Below are 11,345 nucleotides of genomic sequence, written 5' to 3' on the forward strand. Positions count from 1 at the left end.
GGGATGCCTGAAAATACACACAAAAGTAAAAAGTGTGACAACTTCAACCCCGGTCCCGGTCTCCCCTACAGCCTTGATAGTATGTACTGACTTGTGTTTGAACAAAACTTTTTGATTGGAATAGTTTTCCAAACAACAAATTGTGATAACTGTGCAAGGGGGTGAATCAGGGTGGCACTTTACAAGACTATCAAGTAGGTCCCAACATTAATATGGAATTCAACCATGTTCAAAATGTGTTGAATTTAGAAGATTCATTAAATGTATTGAACTTATTAGAAAATCTATTGATCTACACAAGTTTTTCACAAGATATGAAAATAATGCATCAGTGATTGGTATTTCTAGTAACTTTTTGAAGAAGCAACAGCATGGGAATGCCTGTCTGTGTGATGCTTGCTTGTCCATCACTTTGTGTAGCCAGTTAGCCAGTTCGCTCGACCTAATTCATGGCTTCCTCGTGCATAAAGGTGGTCAAGGTCAGAATATGGCTTATCTATAGACACACCGGTCTGCCACACCTTAATTTATTAGATCTCCACCTTGAAAGAAAAGCGGGGGTGAACAGCATGCTATTTTCATGTTTAAGTTCAAGGTCAGAAAATGCATATGGAGAAAAGTGTATAAAAATAAATAAAATTCAATTTATGGCTTAACTCAAGCCGGAATCAGGCCTTAGGTGCGCAATTAAAGGAATCTACACAAAAAAGGAATCTACACAAAAAAAATCTACATTTTTTACATTTTTTTTATTTTCCTTTTGATTTGATTTATGCATTGACATGGACTCAGAACATCCAATGTTGATGTTTCTCTATAAATAATTGGAATTTTGAGAGTAAATAACTGAATCTGAAACTAGAAAAAATAAAACAGGGAAACTCAATTTGGGAAAATCTAAACGGAATTGGGGAGAGGGTATGACATATTTATTTAGTATGACAATTGGTGTGTTGTGTTCTTCAGTCTTGGAATATTAGTCACTCATCATCAGCTCCTACAAGATCATAGAAATCATATTCAGTCCTTTAACCCCCTCCCTCATACTCGCACTCAAAATGTTCTCCTTCTTTATATACTGGCTCATTCTTATTTTATTATGAGGAAGAGGCCCTCTCATTGTGTTGTTGTCTCTTTTGGATGGGGATGTGAGGTGGGAATTTCTAGTTTTGGTTTTGGAAGGAGAAGGGGGGCATCTGATTGGGTGTACTCTCCAGATACCCTTGTTCCCCCTTAGTCTCTCATCCTCTGTCCCATAGGGGCCAAATGCTCTGTGGGTTGTCCTGGGCACCGTTAGCCTTTTGTCTGTCAAACAATGCCCCCCCCCCCCAACAGGGCAGGGACAGCACAGCGGCCTGGGCTTTCATGTTGTTCATTGTGCATTCATAGCATACGGCTGTCCCTGACCCCCAATGCACCCATTTCCACACAACTAATGCATCAGGTTTTGTCTCTCCAATGTAACCCTCAGACCAGCGTTTAAATAATTTCGACCTTGGCTTGATCCAATACTCTGACCGTAACTGGTCCATGTTATGTGAAAAACGTGGGTTTAATTCCTGCGAAGATCACATAAAAAAAATACAAATAATTAGGCACACTGTCATACATGTCGCTCTGGATAAAAATAATCTGTCAAGTGGCGTGTAGTAAACTGAACTAAATAGTACCATAGTATTTTATTGTGCTGCCCCTGCATCTTGAAGCATTGCTACATTTTGGCCTCCATGCTGAATTGGGGTGAGAGGGATGCTACCCCAATTGACTGTCCTACTCCAGTCTTCTCTGTCTGGGCTGGGCCGCCTGGGAAGGCTTCTTTGTGGGTTTATAACCACTGTAGACAGAAATAGGTCAGGCTGTAATTTTGGAAGGGAGCTGCCCCTTTTGGCCCCTCCCCACCTTGTGCCCCTTTGTGTTTAACCATCACACCTTTAGCCTCTGATCCAGTGGTAGGATGCAGAAGTAAAGCACACACATGCACACGCACACTTACACACACAAAAACACACACATTTTAAATACTTTATTTGGATCCACAAAATACATTACAATCCAAAGGCCACACTGTCAGTTAAAGTACAAGGCCAAGACTGTCACACTCACACACACACACGCACGCACGCACGCACACACACACACACACACACACACACACACACACACACACACACAAAATCTTAATCCTAAAGCTAACCCCTATGCCTAAAATAGGCTTTTTCCTCACAGGGACCTGGGAAATATCCGTACGAGGGAGAATTTTCCTTGTTTTACTATCCTTGTGGGGACTTTTGGAGATTTCTGGTATCCATGATTTCTGGTCATTTCAATCTTACGCTTGGGTACTTTCTAAAAACACTGCACTTCAGTACAAGTGACTTTTTGTAGAATGTATGGAGAACATTTTCGCTAACCCTAACCCTTTTCCTGGCATCAACCTAATTCTCCTAAACTTCTACATGAATTCTCCTAACCTGTTACGGAAAAGTCGTAGCTGTATCGAAGTGGCATGTTTTTAGGGAATCTACTTACACATGAGTGACTCATAGAGGGTAGGGGCTTTGCAGAGTAGTGGAAAAGAGTCCTTGACTTGTCAAAAGTATTTCTGCTAATAAACTTTTTTGTGGGTGTATGGTTTATTGTTCATTCTCTATATTGTTCCAAAAATGTGAATGTCATCTTGACATTGTTCTGAAAGACATTCTAATACCGTGTTTTATTCAAGACACTGGGTCAATATACACTGAGTGTACAAAACTCCCCCCCATCGGGACATGGACTCCACCAGGTATCGAATGTTGACTCCAATGCTTCCCACAGTTGTTTCAAGTTGGCTGCATGGTGGACAATTCTTGATACACACAGGAAACTGTAGAGCGTGAAAAACCCAGCATGGTTGCAGTTCTTGACACAAACCGGTGTGCCTGGCACCTACTACCATAACCTGTTCAAAGGCACTTAAATATTTTGTCCTGCCCATTCACCCTCTGAATGGCACACATACACAATCCATGTCTCAATTGTCTCAGGGCTTTAAAAAAACGTACTTAACCGTCATCTACACTGATTGAAGTGAATTTAACAAGTGACATCAATAAGAGATCATAGCGTTCATCTGGATTCACCTGGTCAGTCTATGTCATGGAAAGAGTAGGTGTCCTGCATGTTTTGTACACTCAGTGTATAGTACAATAGCGTTTCATTTTGCGCTGTATCGTGATACTCTTCTATATGTGACGCTCCCTAACGCTAACGTGATTTCATTGGCTATCTCCTACGTCGCTCCATGCCCGGTTCGCTGTCAAGTTCGCTGTAAGCGAGATATTCGTGAACAGGAAGAAAAATGTATTGGTTCTGATGAATGAAAGATGCAGTAGGAGGGAGTTTTTAAACTGCCTTTCGAATATTAGTTAAGTAAATGCCCTGAGTAATTGATTGCTTACAATATATCGATGAAACAAACTCAATTTGAATAGTATACCAACGCTGCTTTGAGGACAACTCATTGGTAAGTACATACGACCATCCATCAGGACACTCGTGACAGGAGATAGCTAGGTACTGTACTGTAGCTAGCTCACGTTATCTAGTCTATTGCTAATCGGGTGAGTTAGTTATCTTGCCACCTAAGTGAACGTTTAGTTAACGAGAGCCAGTTAGCCACCGTTGTTTTAGTTATAGTTATAAGCATGTACCTATTGTACATGTATCCAATGTACACTACCTAGCTAGCTACCTTGTTGTGCTAACTACTGTAGTTAGCTAACGTAACTATGGGTGGTTGGCCAAAGTTGCCAAGCCAATCCAGTGGCGGAGGTCTAATCGAAACCGGCATTTACTGCTAACTTGTTATTTTGCACTCATACACAATCTGATCTGATCAAATCAAATTGGAGTAGGGACTCTAAAATATATAACTAGTTACTCCACTCTAGCTTCGTCTCCGTATGCAATGCATACAGCAGGTACAGTGAGTAGTTGTGTATTTTTCGTTTAACTTTACCGTGGTGTCCTCACTTTGCAGACGCTCCCTACGCTTGAAACCATCCCTGCTTTCAGCCCTCCTCCAACGGCTCGAGCACAGGGCCTCATTGCTGTGTGGCTGCTTACTGTGTTTGGGCTCACGGGGAGGCGAACTGGACCGACCACTGACCCGGTGTCGGCACAGCCTTTCTAGGGTTGCAACTATCCCTGCGGTTGCACTGGACTAGGACGGTCGAGGGCATAGGCCCAGTGCTTTACAGCATTTAGGGAAACCTCCCATTCACTATATCATCCAACCGATTCAGACTGGTTATGGAGCTCGAGGTGAGCCGAACCGAGCTGGAAGGTTCCGACGCTCCCCAGTCTCAGAGACACGAGAGGAGCCTCGGACTTCTCACCACGAAGTTCGTTACTTTGCTGCAGGAAGCGGAGGACGGGGTGCTCGATCTTAAAGTAGTGAGTGATGGGCTGCATCTCTTTTGACTGTCTGACTGTGAGAATTGTTAGCTATGGTTTGTTTATGTTTTAGTATAATCGCAGTCTCCAATTTTATAACCTATATAAGTCTAAGCACTGCCATGTTTGATTGATATTGATTGCTACATTGTGTTGTAACAGATGTGCAACATACTCCGAGGAGATGCATGTGGAATATGACATGCACTCAGACACCCACACCAGGGTTTCCATTAGAAAAATGTGTCCGGGAAGATTTTAATTACAATCTAGTAGGTGTTGACTAGCACTGTCATGCTTAAAGGGATACTTCGGGATTTTGACAATGAGGCCCTTTATCTACTTCCCCAGGGTCAGATGAACTCGTGGATAACATTTGTATGTCACTGTGTCCAGTATGAAGGAAGTTGGATGTAGTTTTGCGAACCAATGTTAACTAGTGTTAGTTAGCGCAATGACTAGAAGTCTATGGTATCTGTTATCAACTTCCTTAACTGCAAGCAGAGACATTAAAATGGTATCCACGGGTTCAACTTACTCTGGGGAAGTAGATAAAGGGCCTCATTGCCAAAATCCAGAAGTATCTCAATAAATGGCAAATGCAAGGCATGCTTCAATTATCAATTGAGAAATAAAGCAATCATGACCATCAAAACCTTTTTTAACATGGGATTACATTTGGAATTGTTGCGCAATGACACTCCAGAAGCAACGATCTGAGGATCTGCAGCAGCAGGTCTAGCGCTGTCTGACAAGTAATATTCTGTTAAAAAAATTGGCTCTGTACGCTGTGCACGTGTAATACATAAAATGCATGTCGACTAACGAAAATACACACGCCCCAATTTAATTACACAACATTTTGTAAATTGAAGCTGCACTATGCAGAAATCAATCCCCCGTTTCCTGGTTGCATAAACTGAAATTAGGCAAACAATTAGAATTTCTGTGACAAAACAAGCAAGTACCGTGTGGGGAATCATTCTGCCATCTAAACAGCTATGATATATATTTTCCATAATGAAAAATATTGTATTTTCAGCTGTTTGAAGCTGGTGTACAAAACTGAAAGTAAAATATGCAAAAACGAAACTTAAGAACAATAAGCATAGAAATAGCTCACAGAACAGATCTACCGCATCTTAAACTTGCTTTCAACAATTACCGATCTGTAACTCACATTTCTATGTGGATTTGGTCCTGTTGCCCAAAAGTTACATATTGCAGCTTTAGCCTATAGACCGATAAGCATGACAGTCAAATGTATTTCCATCAACAAATAAACATTTATTATTTGTAATGGGATTGTTTTTTTCTCACGGTCAAATTGACCAGCAACAATTTTATTTATCGGCTTTTCATGTTTTTATTGGCCAAAAGCCAGCAATTACACATGCACTGTGATCGTGATGATTTATACTCTAAAATAAAATAGAAGCTTAAACTCTAATATAAAACTAAGTGTAAAACTGTTTTATATTATCTAGGTTAATGTCAGTAAGGAGTTTGAGGAATAAAAGAGGGTAAAACACAGAAAGAGAGTGTGTGTAAAAGAGACAAGCCGTGTCTCATCGCTCAGTGGGTGGCTGTGTCACGGTCTGTCATTATTGTCCGCATTGTTTAGTCCCCCCTCTGATAGGCTCATAGGGTTGTGACCTCTCCTATTATTGGCTACCAGGGCTATGACCCATCCAGTGATTGGTTGACAGGCCCCTGTCTCACAGGCTCTGACCTTTTGTTATTTAACCCCAGGGATATACATTTCCCTCTAAGGAAAATAGCCTTGGTAGGGACATTTGAGTGCTTGCATTTTAAAATCATTCATTAAGTTATTTTGCTTCTGATGAGAGAGGGTGTACTTTGACAGTTGTGTTGTGAGTAATGTTGTTTCTTCTGCTCTTGTAGGCAGCAGACACCCTGGCCGTCAGACAGAAGAGGCGCATCTATGACATCACCAATGTACTGGAGGGCATCGGCCTGATCGAGAAGAAGTCCAAGAATAGTATTCAGTGGAAGTGAGTGTACTTTCGCGCGCTTGTATGTGTATAGGTATGCACACAGTATGTGCTTACATTTCTGTACACTATCTGTCTAAGGGGAGTTGGGCCAGGCTGTAACTCAAGGGAGATTGGTGACAGGCTGATTGACCTGAAGTCGGAGCTTGAAGATCTGGATATGAGGGAAAGTGAGCTGGACCAGCAGAGGGTGTGGGTCCAACAAAGCATCAAGAACGTGACCGAGGACACACACAATAGTCCATATCCTTACTATGTACCCACATACTCATACCTACACCAACATCTAAATTGTTACCCCCAACCTAACCTTAGATAGGTGTCCATGACAGTCCACACCAGTAGAAAAGTATAGAAAAAGAGCTGCACCTCTGTCTTGTCTGTACAATAGCAGAGGATACACTTGCCCGCATTAACACTGTTATAATACTCTGTTAAGGTGTGTGTCTGACCTTAACTCTGACCAACTCTAGCCTATGTTAATCATGAGGACATCTGCAGCTGCTTCAAAGGTGATACCCTCTTGGCGGTGCGTGCTCCCTCTGGTACGAAGCTGGAGGTGCCCATACCTGAAGCTGTAAGTTCGATTTGTTTCTGCCTCCTCCCCCCCTAGTCAGTCCGTCAGTCTTCTCAGGGTGAAAAGTAAGTGTGTGTGTGTGTGTGTGTTTGTCTCCACTTTTAGGTTCAAAATGGTCAGAGGACATATCAGATCCATCTGAAGAGCGCTGCTGGGCCCATTGATGTTCTGCTCATCAACAAGGACCCAGTTAACTCAACCCCCGTGGTGCTGCCAGTCCCGCCCCCTGAGGAAATGCTGCAGAACACCAAGTCTGCTGCAGCCTCTGCAGACACAACCATTAACACACCCACTCACACATTTGTCAAGACCACCCAGAGTCTGGCCACCGGCAAGCCTAAAGCACATACAGCAGCTAAGCCATCAGGTGACCTCACTGTTATATCTCTCATGGTCTATGAAAGTGTTTTGTCTGCTAAACTCTCAATACAATATCATTGAATTGTCCCATGTCTACATCTGTATTCATGTCTTTCTCTATCCCTACCTACCAGACACCTCCAGCACTGAAAAACCTGCTCAGCAACCACCATCATTGGACACTCGGTCCCTCCAGTCTTCTGCTTCATTGGGCAACAACTTGACTGTCTTTGAACCAATCAAATCCGATTCATCTGACTGTGAGTTAGAATTCAATATGATATGAATATGACTTAAGTTTTTATGCATGCTGGCTTTCCCCTGCACCTCCCTCCGTGCTACTTCATGATCAAACAATTAGCTTAGAATGCCGTTAGATAATTTATCTCTAAGTTTTAGGTTGTTTTTGAATAACCTTAAAACATGATAGGCCTAAGGTAATAATGAGAGGTAGAACAAACAATAACAAAATAGAAAAATCTAATGAGTAGTTTGAACAAACATTACAGTTGAACAAAGCTTAGTCTATTATAAAATAATGCATGCAACCCTCCCTATTTCTGTTGTGAACTAAACGGCTTAAAGCCAAATCCCACTAATTAAAATAGCCTATCAAAAGCATGAAGTTAAAATTATGAATACAATTAACCAAATAGGCTATTCTAATGAAGTGTTTAAAGTCCTAAAGTTGCAGCTTTCAAATGCGAACATCTGTGAAAGGCAGTCTATAGGCGAGTCTCTATCACAGTTTTATTTTAAATAACAAATGTTACAGGCAACAAGAAGTCAAATTGAGGAAACAATATCAAGATGGAAAAATGTAATGAAGTCAAAAGAACTTACAGCCTATCAAAGCTTATGAATGAAATTATGTGTAGAGTAAGTCAATTTCCATAGCCTATAATTAGCAATGTAGTCTACAACCTACCTATACAACATATAGAAAGAAACCTAGGCCTAATAAGGGAGGAAGATTAGGCAAAAAAATGTGACTCATTTAATAATTATCCAGTTATGAGGACAGCGGCGTTACATGCTCTGCAGCTGAGCCGTTGATCATTTACAACCCATCACATGACACACAGCCAGCGAGGATCCTTAACTGTCACTTGCACTTTGGCACACAGACTGAGGCTGAGCGATATCAAATGAATTAGATAAATTCTAATTTATGTTTTTGCGCGATATTTCAAATGCCTGTATCGCGGAATATTTTTTTTGAGTGTGTATGTTCGCTTGTTCTCATGTCTTTTTGGTTCCGTCTCCTTCACTCCTTCTGTCCTGTGTGCACCTTCCCATTTACACCAGAGATCTATATATAATGACAAGATTCTCATGTCTCTGCCTCTTCCTCTCTATTTACACACACACACACCAAGCCCCTCCCCCTGCCACTCAGAACATCAAAGATGAGAGATCACTTCTTCCTCTCTGACAAACAGGTTTCAACTCGTTATTTGAATTTTGATCCAACAGAATGGGTCATATGGACACAAACACATTGAGACATTATTTTACTGTAATAGAGGAAGTTAACCTTTCTTATCTCTCAACTCCTCAAGTTGCTCACAGAGCAGACACTACTAACAGGAGTATCAATGAACATTGGTTCTGGAAAATTAATGCTCTGTTTGTCACGCACGCATTGCGGTACCACGTACAACTAGCAGCATTTTAGTCAAAGATTGTTATGCTAGCTGTCTAATTTGTTTGAGACCTGTGTTAATGTTCTATAATGCCTGCTACAAGAAGTTAGTCATTATTAGTGAATGTGCATTATACATGGTTCTGGTTAAATTAGTACAAACAGGCCATTTTCATAGACTGACTTGAGAGCCAGATTAGTGATTATTGCAAAAAAGCAGGTTAAATGATTTAGATTAAGTTAATATTGGGTTTTATGGTTGTGGAAGGTGTATTTTTAGACTAGGTATAATTTCACAAGCCCTGAATCCATTTGGATTATTACTGAGTTGTTGAAATGCAGTGTATTTGCCCTTTAATTGTACAACAAAGCTTATTTAGTGAAAACATCAACAACAACAAAATCAACAAATATATATTGTGAATCGCCCATAGATAGGTTTGAAAGAATCGGGAGATGATTTTTAGGCCATGTCGCCCTGACCTAAACACACCCCTTTCGTGCCAAAGCTCCGACCTAGAGGAATACACTACTAAAATAGATTTGGCTCCAATGCATATTTTATCATGATTCCTCTCGCTTGTGGTCCTTTTTAGCAGTCTTTTTTTAATGTATTTTTATTTATTTTTTTTACCCTTTTTTAAATAATAATAAATAAATACAATTGTGGGGTTGGCCATTAGGGGGCGATACCATTGCACATTACAATGTTTTATGGGTACTTAATCACGATAGGACAAAGGTTGACCGCCCAACCATAAGCAGGAATGTGATGGAGGGAGATAAACCTTGGCACTGGGTTAGTGTTCCAACGGTCTCTCTCTCACACGTACAGTACCAGTCAAGTTTGGACACACCTCTTCATTCAAGGGCTTTTCTTTATTTTAACTATTTTCTACATTGTAGAATAATACTGAAGACATCACAACTATGAAATAACACATATGGAATCATGTTATATCCCAAAAAAACTGTTAAACTAATCAAAATATATTTTATATTTGAGATTTTTCAAAGTAGCCACACTTTGCCTTGACAGCTTTGCACACCCTTGGCATTATCTCAACCAGCTTCATTAGGCAGTCATCTGGAATGCATTTCAATTAACAGGTCTGCCTTCTTAAAACAGAATTTGTGGAATTTCATTCATTCCTTCTTAATGCTTTTGATCCAATCAGTTGTTGTGACAAGTTAGGCGTATACAGAAGATAGCACTATTTGGTAAAAGACCAAGTCCATATTATGGCAAGAAACGATAGTCCATCATTACTTTAAGACATGGTCAGTCAATCCGGAAAATGTCATAAACTTTATTCAAGTGCAGTCGCAAAAACCATCAAGCGCTATGATGAAACTGGCTCTCATGAGGCCCGCCAAAGGAAAGGAAGACCCAGAGTTACCTCTGCTGCAAGATGGGCTCCCGAGCGGCGCAGAGTCACTGCATCTCAGTGCTAGAGGTGTCACTACAGACAAATTGGTTAGAATCCAGGCTGTATCACAACCGGCTGTGATTGGTAGGGCGCATAGGGCGGCGCACAATTGGCCCAGCATCGTCCGGATTTGGCCAGTGTAGACTGTCATTGTAAATAAGAATTTGTTGTTAAGTAACTTGCTTATTTAAATAAAGGTTAAATAACTCTAATGAACTTATCTTTTGTTTTAACTGCACCTCAGATTGCATCCCAAATAAATGCTTCACAGAGTTCAAGTAACAGACACATCTCTACATCAACTGTTCAGAGGAGACTGTGTGAATCAGGCCTTCAGGCCTTCATGGTCGAATTGCTGCAAAGAAACCACTACTAAAGGACACCAATAAGAGGAATAGACTTGCTTGGGCCAAGAAACACGAGCAATGGACATTAGACCTGTGGAAATATGTCCTTTGGTATGATGAGTCCAAATTTGAGATTTTTGGTTCTTACTGTGTCTTTGTGAGATGCAGAGTAGGTGAATGGATGATCTCCACATTTGTGTGGTTCCCAAAGCATGGAGGAGGTGGTGCGGGGGTGTTTGCTGGTGACACTGTCAGTGATTTTATTTAGAATTCAAACCACACTTAACCAGCATGGTGTTAGAGTTGCGTAAATTCGAATCAGGTATCAGGATAAATATAACAATTAGTCACCAATTGTATACTATGTATTTTTTATTAGCTAAGTAAAAAATGGTGGGGCCTCCCGGGTGGCGCAGTGGTTAAGGGCGCTGTACTGCAGCGCCAGCTGTGCCATCAGAGTCCCTGGGTTCGCGCCCAGGCTCTGTCGTAACCGGCCGTGACCGGGAGGTCCGTGGGGCGACGCACAATTGGCCT

The 11,345-nt window shown here is 41.2% G+C and overlaps 1 protein-coding gene across 1 annotated transcript in view; it reads left to right on the plus strand.

Moving 5' to 3' along the window:
* The first annotated feature begins 3,291 nt into the window (after positions 1-3,291).
* The window catches only part of LOC110506584 (transcription factor E2F4), a 12,513-nt gene continuing 4,459 nt past the window's right edge, over positions 3,292-11,345 (plus strand). The window contains exons 1-7 of the mRNA XM_021586310.2: positions 3,292-3,505; positions 4,022-4,437; positions 6,343-6,452; positions 6,534-6,695; positions 6,921-7,029; positions 7,135-7,396; positions 7,524-7,649. Coding sequence (XP_021441985.1) covers positions 4,294-4,437; positions 6,343-6,452; positions 6,534-6,695; positions 6,921-7,029; positions 7,135-7,396; positions 7,524-7,649 — 913 coding nt within the window. The 5' untranslated portion in view covers positions 3,292-3,505; positions 4,022-4,293. The remainder of the gene's footprint in view (positions 3,506-4,021; positions 4,438-6,342; positions 6,453-6,533; positions 6,696-6,920; positions 7,030-7,134; positions 7,397-7,523; positions 7,650-11,345) is intronic.

This window comes from Oncorhynchus mykiss, chromosome 26, assembly GCF_013265735.2.
Source record: "Oncorhynchus mykiss isolate Arlee chromosome 26, USDA_OmykA_1.1, whole genome shotgun sequence".
NCBI classification, from domain to species: domain Eukaryota; kingdom Metazoa; phylum Chordata; class Actinopteri; order Salmoniformes; family Salmonidae; genus Oncorhynchus; species Oncorhynchus mykiss.